The following is a 16,508-nucleotide window of genomic DNA, read 5'->3' on the forward strand; positions in this document are numbered from 1 at the left end:
CATCCATGCAGCACAGCCTAGCAAATTTAATTAATTTAAATAATTCACTGCTAATTAACTGATAAAAACATCGCTTAGTAGTAGACGCAAGCTAATTATTTGTAAGGCATGCGTTCTTATTCAGCTTCTTATTAGGCCAGCTAGGCAGGCCCCTCTCTACTCTTCTACTTTTTACTTTTCTAAGCAGCATGCACCAGCAAGGAGATTGCATGGGGGTGCTGGTCAACTCGTACCCAAACGAATCCGTACTTCATTTACAGATAGAAACAAGATATTAGACACATAGCTACATCCATTACATGTACGATATTTACTTTCCCTATACGAGTGTCAAGAGCCTCGTTAGCAAATGTAGGCCTATACCATTTTAATTTTGTTGTACTTGGGCCTAACCAATAAATAACCTTATATTCTATTTTATTTACAGAATGTAATGGATGAAATCAACGACATAGTAATCAAGAATGCATGCCTTGCCAAAACGAAAGGTTTACTTCTTCATAAATTTTCTGAAGCACTCAAAACCATCACCATACCCCCTCAGCCATCTGAAAACACTAGTAACAATACATGTACCTCCAGAAACAGTAACTACCACCTTAAACTATTGGTGTTATCAAGCTTGGATATGCTAGCAAGTAGAGGTGGATGCAACTCAGCAGAGTCTATCTTGAGAAATCTCATTCAGGAACAAAAGCTTATTGAAATTTTGGTAGGTTTTAAATTAAGATATATTGCCCCCCTGAAATTGTTGTTGAATAATGCTAGACCAGGATGAAGTTAAGATGGGTGACATCCGGCTTTTTACATTTCTGTGACAAGCTATCCTTTGTGACCAATTTTCACCTACAGTACTTGTCAGTCATTCGATTCTGTTTCGAGCTGTCGCGTGTTTACATCAATCACATGACCAAAATAATGTTACGGCTTTCTTACTTTAGTAAAACATAAAGAAATGATAAGCCTGAAAATAATTAACTATAATTGCAATGTATATTACCTATACTAGCAGCGGTTTTTTGTCCACTCCAATAGCCCGGATGTACACAATGATTATGGTACAAAAATGCTATCATTTCCGAGCCAGATTACACCAATCTTAATTTCCTGATCTATGCCATTTTAATGTCATTTAGTATAACTTTAACCAAAAACATACATCTTTAAAACTAATTCTTCAAACAAGTAAAGTAGATTAAATTAAGATTTAGAGTATCAAGGGTATGTCAGGTAGACAATCAACTTTGTATAAAAAATGTTAACAGTATACTGTTTCATTTATGTTGTCATTATCTTTAGTATTTTCATAATACAATGCTCATGATTGGTTGTCATCATTATCAATCATGATAATACTATTTTCATTTTTATTATTATAAATATTATTATTATTATATTATTGTTTTCCATTTTAATTCTTTCAGATCAATTGCCTTAGTGACAATGATGCATTTGTGGCATATAGTGCATGTAAAGCAACAGCTACTCTTCTTTGTTCTCTGAAATCTCTGGTAATTATTTTATTTTTGGTACATATTTTAATGAAAAATTAATCTCTAATCTACTGCCAGGGTTGTGTAACTCATGACTTATTCAACTCCACTTTATAATAAGTGTGATAGATTATAAAATAGTTTATCCATCTTCAAATTGTTTAATTGTATTTTTTTTGTAGGATTTCTATAAGCTTGCTGATTCACTGATAACCAATTCATTCAACAAGTATAAGTCAATTGAGATGTATGAATCATGTAAAGGTGAAATGCAAAAAAAGACTGTCTATCCCTGGGAAGTTGTGACCACTGTACTCAACAGAATCGGCACACAAGAAAACAAGGCTAAGTCATGTTGCATGAATGATGGTTATCAGCCTGGTCCTGAAAATGGTCTAATAATATTTGCTTATATTTTGTCTTAAATTTAATGTGAAAACATTCTCAAAATGTTTACAGAATTACAGCAATATAAAATAAATTCATCTGGTTCCGAATATAACTGGAAAATTATTAGTTTTATACCAATTGTGTATGTATTTTTTGGTTCAACATAAAATTAATAATTTTTCAGTTAAGAATTAGAGCACGTTCATTATCACCATTAGATAAGGCTATTCCCAATTGTCACACATGAAGCGTAATTGACATCGAGTTCGAACAATACCATGAAAGCCCCAGTGGTCTAATGGTTAGGACATCTGCATATCAAGCAGGCGGTCCGAGTTCGAGTCTCGGTTGGGGCGACTTTTTCTCATTCTCACAGATTTCCTCATCTTTATCGTTTCAAATTAATTAATTAAATTTCAGTATATCACCGGGCGGTTTAGAATTAATGTTCTTTGCCTATTGTGTTTATATATATAAAAGTATCTCTTCGGAGATCCCGTCTCGTGAATAAAAATACTGAAAGATGAGGGCGTATCAATTTGATCTCTGTTGCGCGTGCGTACAACTGAGGACTACTGCTGTTCCGCCGTACCACGCCGAGAATGTTACAGAGTCGTTATCCAATCGAGTTCGAACAATACCATGAAAGCCCCAGTGGTCTAATGGTTAGGACATCTGCATATCAAGCAGGCGGTCCGAGTTCGAGTCTCGGTTGGGGCGACTTTTTCTCATTCTCACAGATTTCCTCATCTTTATCGTTTCAAATTAATTAATTAAATTTCAGTATATCACCGGGCGGTTTGGAATTAATGTTCTTTGCCTATTGTGTTTATATATATATATATACTTACTTTTGAACCATAATAGTATTACAACATTTATGTTATTGTTTTAGGTTTTATAACTTATTGCTGTAAGACGGTGCTTGAATTACTTAACAATCCAGAAGAATATAACACCATATGTTACATGATAGAGGATAGTAGCAAACAAGAGGATGAGAATGAGAACTGCTTAATGTCTATACTGTTACTTATTGAAGCGAGTCTTAAATACGCAATCAAGAATCTGACTGAAGATGTAGTATCCATCCTGAAAAGTTGTGAAAGCTTCTTTGCGTGTATCGCAGATAGTCTCAACAGATGTATCAATCCACTTGTCTATAAGAAAATACTGGACATGCTAAATGTCTACCTTTTCAACATGAATGAAAATGAGAAACTCAAATGCACAGTTATATTATCAACCAAACTGCTGTCTATGACCAAGGGTGACCTGTTTGAAAATGCTCCATACAAAAATGTATACATGGCGTTTGGTGGATCTGTTTTTAGTGATTATTCAAATCTTGGAGATGAACATCAAAAAGGAGATATGGAAATGTTGAGGAAGCTGTCTGTGCTGGTTGTTAAAAACTGTGAGGTGATAAACATGACATCTTCACTTACAAACTTACATTCTGATGTAACTAAAAGTTTTAACAAACTTTCACGTTATGTAAATTCAAAATTAGGTTTCAAATCAAACACCATTTGTGATTGGCTATTCCACCTGTATGCTGATAATGATGCTAGTCTTATTTGTATAATGTTCTTGCTGTTAAGAATACATAATCAGAGTTTATCAACTGACATTAAATCAGATCCACATGAAGTGTTTCAAAGATTCCTAAAGACAGTTGCTTATGATCATAGCGTTTTGCTGGATCTGTTGATTTCAGATGAAACTGAATTTTTAGCTTATTTTGTGCAATATTTGCATACAGTTGTTTCCAGTTGGTCGGCTTTTAAGGAACTTCATTCAAATTTAGATTTACCAAGCACAGATAATGAAGTATATAAAACAAAACCAGAAGATATACCTAGTGTAAGTAAAGGAACAGTAATGAATAACTCATGGCAAAGAGAAGAGAATGAACCAACAGGAATTATAATTAAACCAGAAAAAAATCAAAATATTGATAAAGATTTAGAATGTTTAAACAAAGAACATGAAACACTTGATTCCACACCATATAACATTGATGGTTTGATAAAAGAAAGTCAGAACGAATTTGAAGATGGAACAAAGCATTCTAAAATAGAGGCTTTGAAAAGAGATCATGATGATAATAATGTCATGAATGAATTAGGTGAAATGGATAAAAAAGCTAGATATTCAGTGAACTATGAAGGTAGTGGCTTGCCAATTGGTGATGCTACTACAGTTTCTTCTAAAGTACATTGTAGTGACAGTAAGCCTTCAAACCAGTGTACTGGTGACCTGGAGTTTGTAAACCAGTGTACTGGTGACATTGGGCCTGTAAACCGGTGTACTGGTGACATTGGGCCTGTAAACCAGTGTACTGGTGACAGTGAGACTGTAAACCAGTTTACTGGTGACAGTGAGACTGCAAACCAGTGTACTGGTGACAGCAAGACTGCAAACCAGTGTACTGGTGACCTGGAATCTGGAAACCAGTGTACTGGTGACATTTTAATGAGTACTCCTCTGGTTCTTACCTCTAGCAATGATAATATAGATATCACCACAAAAGTTGACGTCATCGGCTTAAATGATAGCTCTGATAATGATAGCTTTGATAATGATTCAGACGATGATGATTCCTCATTAGATAAAACAATGACCACTTTGATAAGGTTAAGACTGTCGATTGAGAGAATGGTCAATCGGAGGTTATTTCCTTTTCATGTGAACTCACTACTGAAATTATTAGAGAATGTCGAAGGATTGTATGAAAATCAGTAATTTAATTATTTCTATCAACAGTTTAGAAGAAAAAATCAGAATTAAGTGAAAAAAATAATGATGGAATAGTATATAGTAGAGGGATTTTTTTTCATAAAATGGCCTAATTTCGACCTTTTTATTTTTCTGGTTACTAAATAGAATAATTGACATGCGTAGAACACATAATTTAACTCTGTGCATGTTAATTATGATATAGTAAAGCAGTTATGTAAAAAAATAAAATGGTTGAAAATGTTAACCCTTTTATTGGTCTGGTCTGCAAACCAGTGTACTGGTGACCTGGAGTCGGAAAACCATTGTACTGGTGACATTGAGTTTTTAAACCAGTTTACTGGTGACCTGGAGTCTGCAAACCAGTGTACTAGTGACATTGAGTGTGTAAACCAGTGTACTGGTGACTTGGAGTCTGTAAACCAGTGTACTGGTGACTTGGAGTCTGTAAACCAGTTTACTGGTGACTGGAGTCTGTAGAACAGTGTATTGTATCAATGGTTAAGAATAAAAAATCAGGATCGGATAAAAAAATAATGATGGTATGGTTTGTCCATTAATAGTTTCTTTTAAATAAAATAAAGTCTTTGGTACAGTACAAATTTTTGTAATAAATGAAAAAAATGTGTACAATAGTGTTTTATTAACAAATTTGCATAACTTTATGCACAAAAAAATTACATTTACATTATATAAAACAATTTAATAGAGCTTGCCAATTAATGAATGTCGTAAGACTGTACTCCATCAGTAGGATATGCCTATAAAAAAACTGAGGAAGAATATGAGCAGTAAATACTGTACTTATCAGCAGAATATCCAGGATGCATTATTTTTTTCGTCTATGAGGCTAATGCAGAACTCATGAATAATTTATGATTAATTATGACATTATAGGGTCGCTATATAAAGCGACCCCGTGTCAACAGGTTTTGGAGGTATAGGCTTTAGACTACCTAAGCTCCCTGGATTCATCAACATCATCCGTGTTTTGTTTAATAGTTGAGAGAGATTTTTGAGAAGTTATATGTAGGAAGTAATTCTTTATCATAGAAAAACATTAGGGTCATGCATTAATCATGATTTCTGCCTTAACCTAATAGGAAAACAAATACTGCATCCTGGATGCCATGCAAAAATGGTGAGGGTGAAAATAATGATGTATACACACTCATTGTTTAAGACTGGTGTACATTTCCATAAACTATATTAAATTAAAATGGCATCAATTTAATGAACTCTGTCCACTCAAACATGGCATCAGTATGACCAACAAATAACCTACATAACAGATCAATTCCCACACACTTATCTTCTGTAGCGATATCTCTTAAATCTAAACCAAAGCTGGAATATACTGTTACTAAATTGACAGCGAAAGCCATGCCTGTGGCTGTATTCCCATTCTCTGTTCACAATCTTGAAAGCAATATCCTATGATAAGAAAACAAATATTGTACATAAATGAAACAACATACTGTATTCTTCCAACATTAGTTGTAGAAAAAAACCTTTTACTTTTACATCTCGCCCTGATTCGGTCTGGCACCCTGAGAAAAATTTTGCAAGCATGCTTTCAGATCGAGCACGAATTCAATTATTCATTATCATGATCTTATGATTTCAGAAAACAAATGGTTTCTTGATCTACGTATTTGAAGCCCTAATAAGGAATGGATTTAAATCGTACGAGTTTGGTGTGAATGATCCTATGCTTTACAACTAAACCCATTTTGAACGATATTTTTCTCAGGGCACCGGACTGAATCTGGAGCATGATGTAAAAGTGGGGTTCTACTCTACTAAGGTACACAACCAGGATACGTGCAAACAGTTTTCAGATTCAAGGTATTACAGCTAATGTTTAAAATAAATTAGATGAAACCAAGCATTTACCTCGTATGGTGGTCCAGCATTGAACCGCAACACAGCAAAATCTTCATTGGTGGTATCAGGAGTTACTGTGTACTCTGGTGCAGTTCTTTTGTCAATCAAATCAGGGTAAAATATCTGAAATTTGACAATTAAAAACATTAGGAATTACTAACACAGTTTGAAGCAGTTGATTTTGTACAGAAGAGACAAACAAATGTGCAGAATTATATTCAAACATGGGTGTTAATTTAATAAGTAATAAGAAGTTTACAATAATGCACTATTTTAGTTTATGAAGCGCCCTTTACCGGAGCCTCACAGTGCAACATGAAAAGAATAGCTACTGAAATAGGTGAGTTTTCAAGACAGATTTTAATTGAAAAGGGGATGGAGTGTGACGGATCGAACAAGGAAGTTACCAGTTCCAGATCTCTGGTGCTTGAGCAAAGAAGCACGGATTATAGGTTGGTTCTAGGTGGTGTTAGCATAAGAGGATCCGTTTCAGAACTTACTTCAGATAGTAAATTATATATTGATGTTATGAAAGTACTCACATTAAACTTGTATCCTTGCACAACCTTTGGTGGTGGGTTGTCCATATCATAATGAGTCTGGTTATACTTGTTCCATTCAAAACCCTACATTATTAAACAAATAATATTTACTACAATATTGAACACACTGTTTTATGAATCAATACTAATGTATTAAAACAAATGAATTTATTGCTTCACTAGTAACTTCAGTAAAAATTTATAATAATTACTTTTATTATTCTATTGTTAAATAATCAGAAAATCAATAATTTCTAGTACTTACTGTGTGGACACGGTTAAAGAAACGTGGTTTCCTGGGACGATATTTGTCAGACCAGAGGTACGGCTCCTGTTTCTTGATGTCCATCTCAACTGCAAAAGTTGCTTCATCTGACCCCATACCCATCCGTGCCTTCTTGATGAACTCACTTTCAGCTGTATCCTATAAAAAATAATAAAGAATATTGCAATGAAAAATGTTATCCCTTTTACACAGACAGTGAAAATGAGGATTTGGTTGAGAATGTGTTACAATTTTAATACATGGAACACCGAATTGCGAAATTGTACATTGATGTTGCCTGCAAGATGGAATGGAGGCAGTGCACAGTTTATCAGAGGAAAAGGTGAAAGATACAAGTTCTGGTGGAAAGAAGATGATGGCTCTGCAGGTGGAAGAGTAAGAGCTTTCAGGTAAAGTTATTGTGAGGAGAAAGAGTGACAGAAATATTTTATTAGTGAGGTACAGGATAAGCAAGTAATTTTTTTTTTCATACAAAATGCACGAAATGCTTTACATAAAGCTAATCAAAAACAGTTTTGTGAGGAAAAACTGCCTTAAGCTGCTTTCTCATCACAACAGACACCCATGTTCATGCTCGACGTGAAAGCACACTTAACACTTGCAATATATTTCTCAGGGCACCCGACCGAATACAGGCGCGGTGTGGAAACTGCTTAAACGGGATTTGAACTCATGATCATTAAACACTTACCTTAGCTGATCCAGTGGCCATTAGCCTTTTACGTAGGACTTCCAATTTAGCCATGTCTTCTTCTGGATCAAAGAGGATAGTGTCTGGTGGCAGATCCCGTGTTCTCATTAGTGCTGGTGAATACCTGCCCTCATTGTAGTCATCATGACTCTGCTGTTGAAGATCTTCTTCTGTGATCAATGCTTCCACTCTAAAAAAAGTAAAAGAGATTCATTTAGTGCATCAAAAATTGGAATAAGTAAATCGAAGTACTGTCTTGTAACAATATACACTGTAGATTGGTAGTACCAACCAAAGCTAAGCTGTTCAACCCTTTTGTATCTTGTATCAAGACAAAAGCACCAGTCATGCAGGCTTGGCTGATGCTGGTGCAGAATGAAGGGAAATAATAGAAGCCTTATAACAAAACTTAACATTATTTACCATAAAATATATTGTAGTATATAAGTTTTTGTTTCTATATATATATCTCATATGCCTAAATTATATTTAGTAATTGGTATTACCATAAATCTTCTAATTGTAACCCTGGGTTATTATTCTTTGATTGTTTTTTTAGGGTGGGTTACTATTAGAAGGGGGGTTACTATTAGAGTAGTGGGTTACTATTACTAATCTTAATCTAACTTTATTTTATTATTAAACTCTTTATTTATTTTTTAAACTCAAAAACACTCAATCCTCCTCCCCCACTATCGAGATCAACACGAATTATCTCCTTATTTTCAAAATATGGCTGCATCATAAGTTTTTGTGACTATTAGAGCAGTGGGTTACTATTAGAGTGTGGGTTACTATTAGAAGATTTACGGTATATTCTTTTTAACTGCTGCAGTATAATAGTAATGCAAATTTGACAAATAAATGTTAAAATAAACATACTCTTCATCTTCTGCATCATTACTGGTAGAAGGCTGATCCTCTTCCTTTCCACCTGTCGCTCCTTCAGGTTTCTCCTCTTCAATGTCTTCATCTGAATCTGAACTGCTAAGTTCAATCTCTCCACTTCCACTAACAGCAGTAGGCTGCTGCTCAGATGAACCAGAAGGAAACATAGGTTCACTCTCGACCCCTTGCTGTAAAATAATATAGTATGACGAATGTTTTCCATTTGTTGACAAAAGAAAGAATAATGACTGCAGTATGGTGGAAGCTTTACACAAAGGTACTCTTCATAGGGGATGAAAATTGTTGTATAAGTAACTTTCAGTTTACTTCACTTTGAGATGGTTGTACTGTATAAAGCGCATTAGAAATATGTATCCATTAACCATTATAGAACCCTCAAAACAAAGGCTTAGTATTATTCTGTAACTTGAAGAAACCTTGTCAGTGGCGTAACGTAGGGGCCAAATTAATTCTTCTGGTTTAACACTCATAAAGGCCCACCAACACTGGGTAGATGCATTGGGGCTGCTTATGCTCTAGGCCCTGCAAGCTCTGAGGCCCCTTGATGTAGCCAGTGAGAACTCATAGCCGTTATGCCACTTTTTTTAATGCGAAAAAATACCAAAATGATAAGACAAGGAAAAATTAAACAAATAAGACACATTACCTGTTGTCTTAGCACTAGTAGTTTGTTTCGTAGCTTGGCCTGATGCCTTTCCTTTAACCTGGCTCTGGCAATATATGCTTTCAAATTTTGAAGGAGTGTCTCCCAGTACCCAATATCAACAGCGCCATCATCCCCATTTAATCGACTCATGATCTGCTTTTGAAGAAGCATCAACTGGCTATGCTGAATGAAGAAAAGACAATAAAATTATACTTAGAGAACAAACTCTTAATGGGATACTTCAAATTAGTGGAAACACATTCCAAAAAAGGAGGAAATATATATTTTACGCTATTAAACTGTGTCGAATGTGTCCTCTTAAAAAAAGAAAAGTTGAGTACAGTTTAAAATCAAGAAGACATGGAGAAGTGATTTTCATCTATTTTTTTTTTTAATTAGAAAGTCTTATTATTTTTTTAATTTCGTTTTTATAATAACAATATAAAATGTCAACAAACATATAGTTATATTGTTTTACTTACTGTTTTGCCTTTGAAGATTTTTTCAACTTCCGAGCTAACAGAGTTGTTGATTCCTTCTCGCCTATCAGCACCATCTAAAAACACAAGGTATTATTCATAAAAAATAACTGTTCTAAATTGGAAATAGGTTAGAGTTAGGCATGTTTTGCCGGTCGTAGATTGCAAAGTGCAATAGAGTGAGGCAGTGATGTAGACCAGATCGAAAAATTTTAGATTGGTGGAAATGGCTAAAAAATAGACTTTGAGTTTGTTTAAAATATACCCTGATCTTCTTGGGCTTAATTTGCATAAAATAAAAATGGCTTATTTTGAGTATTTATTGTAATATAGTTGACATAGATTCCATAGATATAAACATAAGGTACTTTGATTTTGATTGTTTCGGCTATATTAACCACCCTTGTAAAATTACAGTAACGTTTGTACTTGACAATTTATCTCATATTGTATGATCGTGTGATGTTTCATTGAACTTTATTTTTTTTTTAATGTACAAGAAAACAATATTAACTGAATGAACTAAGATAACCCAAGAAAGTTTAAGAAAAAAAACCTATTTCCATTGTCAGACAGTATTGCATATTCGCTAGCCATGCTCTAGCTAGCCTAGGTTGCTAAAATCACATAGTCTTATGATATCAACCAAACATGCCTTACCTAGGCATTCAGGATCTATCTTCTTTAGCTTAGCCAGCTCATCATCTGTTATCAATGTTATGTCTTGCCAGTAATCTACATTTTTCTTGTCATCTAACTTCATATATACATCAATGTCTACTAATAAATTTTCTAAATCCGTAATTGTTAAACCCTAGAATAAAAATAAAGATGTGTCAAACCGAATTAGGTATTTAAAATGTTACCATTAAAATATAGAAATGCAAACAAAAAAGAAATAATACGATTACAATTTACTTATTTATTATTTCCAAAGTATTTTTAAGGTTTGTGAGACAAATATTAAATTAAGTAAAACCACCTACCATTAGGACTTTATATGGCTCTTGTATTTCTAGAGAAAAATCGCCATCGTCATCCTCAGCGATGTACTGTGCAAGCAAGTCAATAGGCTTAGCTGTGGATTAATTAAAAATATATATTGTAATATATTTTTCATACTAAGTAATACATACAATATTACAACTTATACATTTTAAGTTTTATTGTTAGCACACATGTACTACAAACTCTGGAAATGAAAGGTTAATGTGCAGTCAACAACATATGAAAATCAGAATAGAAATGGGTCCATTTTTCTTAAACGATTTTAAATCGTCTCTCACGGTTACATTCATTGTATTACTACAGTACTGTATTTGGGCAAATAGTGATAACGTATGATTTATAAGGGAACAGAAGAGTAGAGATCTCTGATATTGATACTTCTACCAAAACAACTTTTACCTCTGCCATCTTTGATTCTAATACTGGAACGTAGCTTGGCTTGCTGAAGATGAAACTACAAACAAAATTAAATATTATTAAATTTCTGTCAAATGCATTTTTATTTTATGTCTTTAGGAACATGTGGTCAAGGATGACCAATAGTAAATTAATCAGTGCCCTATAAGATAGGTGGTAATACCAGGACACAAAGGATATTTTTTTAGTAGGTTTATCATGCATCATGCAGTGTAATTAGTTGTGTTTTCAAACATCAGGAAACCAAATGTCATGTTTGTTTGTGATCATGTCAATAAAGAATACTTATCTTATACAATGTTAAAGTAATACGAGAACATCATCTATGAGAGTGAGTTATACAAATGCAATTTGAATGACAATTTTGTAGTTTTATCGAAGTTTATCATTTAACAAAACATTTTTTTTATTAATTGTTCAGGTGGACAATATATCGTTAAGAAGTAAGATATGCTTGAATTACTAAGAACAATGTACTCAGATGGCACTTGAATCGTTTTTTGCAGAATCATTTTTTTTCCGGTGTGTTGGTCCTGTTTTTGTATTGTTATTGATACCATGAGATAAATAAATAACAAAAAAAATACAAATGCTCTTTACTGTTAAAATAAATGAACAGAAAGTTCTGTATTTTGCTGGTAAGCCTTTAAATTGTTTACTTACATTATCCTCTTGTTGTTCCCATTCCTTAAAAGATTCTGCTTCCCTTTGTCGCTGCATTAATTCCTACAATTTCAAGGACAGATTTTGTTTATTACAAAATGTATAAGAACTCTAGTATACATTTGAATATAAAGCATAGTTTGCTCTGGAAAAATGTGTAAACAATTTACTATAAGAAAAAATTCAGAAAAAAAAACAGAAAACAATGTTTTGCAGAGTATAGCAACTAGACCATTAGCACTCAATAAAGAACTGAGCAGTGTTTTTATTACTACAATTTCAAAACATACACTAATAAGTTTGCACAGTTTTTAAGGTTGTTAAAAAAAAAACAAAGAATTTTATTATTATTTTTTTTTGTTTAAGATATATATTTATTTCTAAAAGTGAATTAAATATTTCGGAGACAGTTTGTTAAAAAAATGATTTATGAATATTAATTTTTAGAAAGGTACCCCTTCTTTATTTATTTTTCAATGTTTGTGTATTCTGTATACTGTATGCATATTTGATTATATTCTATATTTATCGGTTTTTATCATACTAATATTTGGCAATTTTTAAGAAAAATTAATATTGTTATTTTATTATGATAATGGACAAATAAAGCATTTTAGTATTCAATTTGTTTTATTAAATATCTATTAGAGCTACAATATTGCGACTTTCTTGAATGGTTTTTCCACACTGGTTAACTATTTTTCATAAAGTAAAACCATTACCATTTCTTTTTCTCTTTCTTCTCGTTCTTTTTCTCTTTCTAACCTTCTCTGTTTAACCTTTTGCAGTTCAAGCTGTAAATAAACATTACATAAGTAAGGAATAATTGGTCAGATGTTTGCCCTACTCTGACATAATTACGCTGTATGTGTCCGTCTGTGATCTAGACATAATTTGTACTTCATACTAAGTACATGGAGAATAATTTTGCAAGTAATTCTCGGGTAGGACCCACAAGCTCCAGGTCCGTGGACTGGAAAATGTAACAATATTACGCTGTATGCATCTGTCTGTGATCTAGACAACCACAGTTAAAGAATCATATACATTTTTGGTGAATCTGGATAAGACTTTTTTCCAAAAACCAGCTTTGATAAAACTTTATTATTTATAATAAAATCAGTGTGCAGAAATACACTTACCCTGTTTTCAATCTGCTTATGTCGACTTAACTTCTTAATTACATTCGCATCAGCATCTTTTAATCCAAGTTTGTCATTTTTCTAGATTGTAATGAAAATATGTTATAAAATGAGGCAATTTATCACTATAGTTGAGTTTAGATGTTGCCTGGTTAAGGCAGGTGTGCCACAAATTAAAATTGTAGCCATAAAAGTTTTCTCGGATAAGGACTAGAGTCCACTGTTCAATTGTACACAATTTGCTATTGTGCACTTCAAAGAACTTTGTACTGTATATGATTTCCTGTTTATTCTATTGTGAATTAAAACTTGTGAAACATTTGTTTGTGCAAGGAGGAAAAAAATAAAATAATAATACTTGGTTTGTGAACACCTTTTATTTTATATGATTGAATAAATAAAAATATATTTGTGTCTTAGTATTCTTGACATGTCTAAGATATAATTGTCTTACCTTATGCCAAGTGAACATTTCTAATAGGTTTGGATCAGCAAAGGGATTGTCTTGGTTTGTGTAACCCTAAAAGTGAGAAGAAATCAAAGCGTTAAAGGTTAAAGATATGACATTAAACATAATAATCTATACTAGCCACTATGGACCTGTTCTGCTGTGAAAAAAAACTTAAATACAATTACACCTACAGGTAATTTAAAATAACCGGGTATGGCTTTTATAACAGTTATTTAAAAAGACCCAATTGATGTTGGAAATTGATATTGCTGTGTCACTGTTATTTGATTGATTGTATTTTCATTTTGAGTAATGAAATGTTTTTTGTCAATGACCACCCATCAATTCACCGACTGTTTGGGAGCACAAACTTAGCTAAATATGCTATATTAAAAATTATATTTTAAATTATATAATTGTTTTGTTATTTGGGATTATGCACCAGAAATAGGCCCTATAAGGGCAACAGATCCAGTCATCACAGGTCAAGTTTTATAGCATTTTACCATCATTTCTTTATCCCATCCCATTTTTTCTTTTCTTTTTCTTTCTTTAGCTAACTTCTTTTCTTGTCTTCTAGCCCTCTTTTCTTCTGGTGTTTCCAGGGCCTTCATCACTGACTTCTGCTTTCTGAAACAAATACAATGAATCCTGTCATACACAATTTTTATTTTAAAATGTTTCATATCAGTAATAACACAAATCAAAATCACATACTGTTATTTTGTAGTTTTATAAAGTTAATCACTTCCATAAAAATTTTCACTTATAAATTGACAAAATAAATGGTTATTCAACCAAAAACCCACTGACTGGCAGCCAATTTAACCATTTTTTGCTTTAAATTACAGTTTTTTCAGGTAAATACATTTTGTTTCGATCCAATTTTTGGTCAAAGTGGATAACTATATGTTACATTAAAATTGCATATTCAACAAAAATTGTGTTAAGAATTATATTTTCAGGGGGACAATACATCTTTAAGGCACAAACATGAAGAAGTTAATGTACTACTGTATGTTGCTCTAGTACAATTCCACACTAGTATAATTTAAACAGAAGCAATTCAAGTACATACGCATGAGTGTTAATTTTTTAATTTTAATTTTAATTTATTCGACTTCTCACTAACTCAGTTAGTGAAGGATCTGGACCAACAGGTGGTAAACACCTCTAAAACGGTCCAGTCCCAATTTGCACAGTGGTTGTGTGTGACAGTGGCTGTGTTTGTGTGGACTAGTACACCGGGGTAACCCCCTACTCGTCTCGAAAGATGTACTAGGTTCTTTAAAGTGCGCATGAGCTATGTGTACACTGGACCTACGGTTTATAGTCCTTATCCGAGAAGACTCGTTCTACCACCAGAACCATGGAGCGAGTGAGCCTTGAACCCTTGCCGATGTTATGGCTACGTAATTACGGTTCCACTGTCTTAACCGCTCGGCCACTCACTCGCTTGTAGTCATGTCTCCTGGAAGTACAGTATGCAGTCTTAAGGCCAATTTACACATACAGGCTGACACACGCTAATGAATAAAAATATAGAATCTATGTAATTAATGTCTCTTCAAACACAAAACGCTTTTTTCTTATACCTTTTCTCTTCCTTTGTCATTTCTCTTGGTCTGGATGGTGGACTTGACTTTCTTCGTTCTTTTGAGGGTGAACTGTGCTTGTGTTTCCGCCTGATGGGGGATTTTGAATTTGAACGCCTAGAGTGCTTTCTGTATCTGTTCTCTGGACTACTGTTACTGCTACTGTCATCACTTGAACTGAAGTAGATGAATTGAACATGAATATATTGCTTTCTCAAGCTCTGTATTTAATTTTTTTTAATATTTAATTTAAGAGTGTAAAATAGGGCCTAGTCTAGCCTAGGGCCTAGTTAGTAGTACTATTTAAAAAACCCACACAACAGTCTTACACAAAAAATATATTCAGCACGCAGGATCACTTCCTCAAATTTTACAGATATTTTGTTGCAGCAAAAAGAGTTCGATTTCCGGCATTAATTTATCAGATGGTTAAAAAGCATGTCTGGCCTAGCTTACTTGACCTACCTGTACCGTCGTTTCTTGGATTTTCTTTTGTATTTAGCTTCATCTCTTTCTCTCGACCGTGATCTGTGCTTTTTATGTTTCTTTTCACTTCTACCCATATCTATATAAAAACTGTTTTGACCTTTCTTAACGAAAATCTTGTCTGGGATATTTCAGAAAAAAAAAGCAGCAGCGTAAACAATACGAAAACAAAAACGCCACCTAACGGTTGGAGAGTTGTTTTTTTGGTAAAAAATAGATGGCGCTGTTTTATTTTTAAGTTATTAGAGTGTTGTACAGTACTGCAATTACAAATCAACATGAAAGAGTGAATTTTGATTAATAATTTTGAATTCTCTAATTAGTTATCCGCTTGGTATACCAAGCGGATAACTCCTTGTTATTGTATGAGATCAACAGTTTTTTTCTGTATTATTAGTTATCCGCTTGGTATACCAAGCGGATAACTCCTTGTTATTGTATGAGATCAACATTTTTTTTCTGTATTATTAGTTATCCGCTTGGTATACCAAGCGGATAACTCCTTGTTATTGTATGAGATCAACATTTTTTTTCTGTATTATTAGTTATCCGCTTAGTAGCGGATAACTCCTTGTAATCGTCCTGTTTCATCATCTTTTTTTTTTTTTTTTTCTGTATTATTAGTTATCCGCTTAGTAGCGGATAACTCCTTGTAACTGTATGAAATCATCTTTTTCTGTA

General features: G+C 33.3%; 2 protein-coding genes and 2 non-coding genes across 4 annotated transcripts; 3 read left to right on the forward strand and 1 right to left on the reverse strand.

Annotated features, from left to right (window-relative positions):
- The first annotated feature begins 264 nt into the window (after positions 1-264).
- Positions 265-5,171, forward strand: LOC140062279 (uncharacterized). Its single transcript, XM_072108423.1, has 5 exons — positions 265-301; positions 428-712; positions 1,425-1,511; positions 1,676-1,886; positions 2,779-5,171. Exons 2-5 carry the CDS (start codon positions 434-436, stop codon positions 4,629-4,631), a joined length of 2,430 nt encoding a protein of 809 aa, XP_071964524.1. The 5' UTR covers positions 265-301; positions 428-433; the 3' UTR covers positions 4,632-5,171.
- On the forward strand, positions 2,168-2,239 carry Trnad-auc (transfer RNA aspartic acid (anticodon AUC)). The gene has a single exon. It is a non-coding gene; the product is annotated as a tRNA-Asp (tRNA).
- On the forward strand, positions 2,532-2,603 carry Trnad-auc (transfer RNA aspartic acid (anticodon AUC)). Its single transcript has one exon. It is a non-coding gene; the product is annotated as a tRNA-Asp (tRNA).
- Positions 5,172-5,209: 38 nt separating the features above from the next.
- LOC140062280 (splicing factor Cactin-like) lies at positions 5,210-16,145 on the reverse strand. The gene is made up of 18 exons (XM_072108424.1): positions 15,807-16,145; positions 15,342-15,518; positions 14,253-14,376; positions 13,750-13,815; positions 13,296-13,376; positions 12,876-12,947; positions 12,154-12,216; positions 11,473-11,527; positions 11,052-11,143; positions 10,726-10,879; positions 10,069-10,142; positions 9,587-9,769; positions 8,914-9,107; positions 8,032-8,221; positions 7,320-7,478; positions 7,055-7,138; positions 6,522-6,635; positions 5,210-6,059 (listed from the first exon to the last, which is right to left on the reverse strand). The coding sequence occupies exons 1-18, from the start codon at positions 15,902-15,904 to the stop codon at positions 5,934-5,936; spliced, it is 2,106 nt and encodes a 701-aa protein (XP_071964525.1). The 5' UTR covers positions 15,905-16,145; the 3' UTR covers positions 5,210-5,933.
- Positions 16,146-16,508: the final 363 nt, after the last annotated feature.

This window comes from Antedon mediterranea, chromosome 11, assembly GCF_964355755.1.
Source record: "Antedon mediterranea chromosome 11, ecAntMedi1.1, whole genome shotgun sequence".
NCBI lineage: Eukaryota > Metazoa > Echinodermata > Crinoidea > Comatulida > Antedonidae > Antedon > Antedon mediterranea.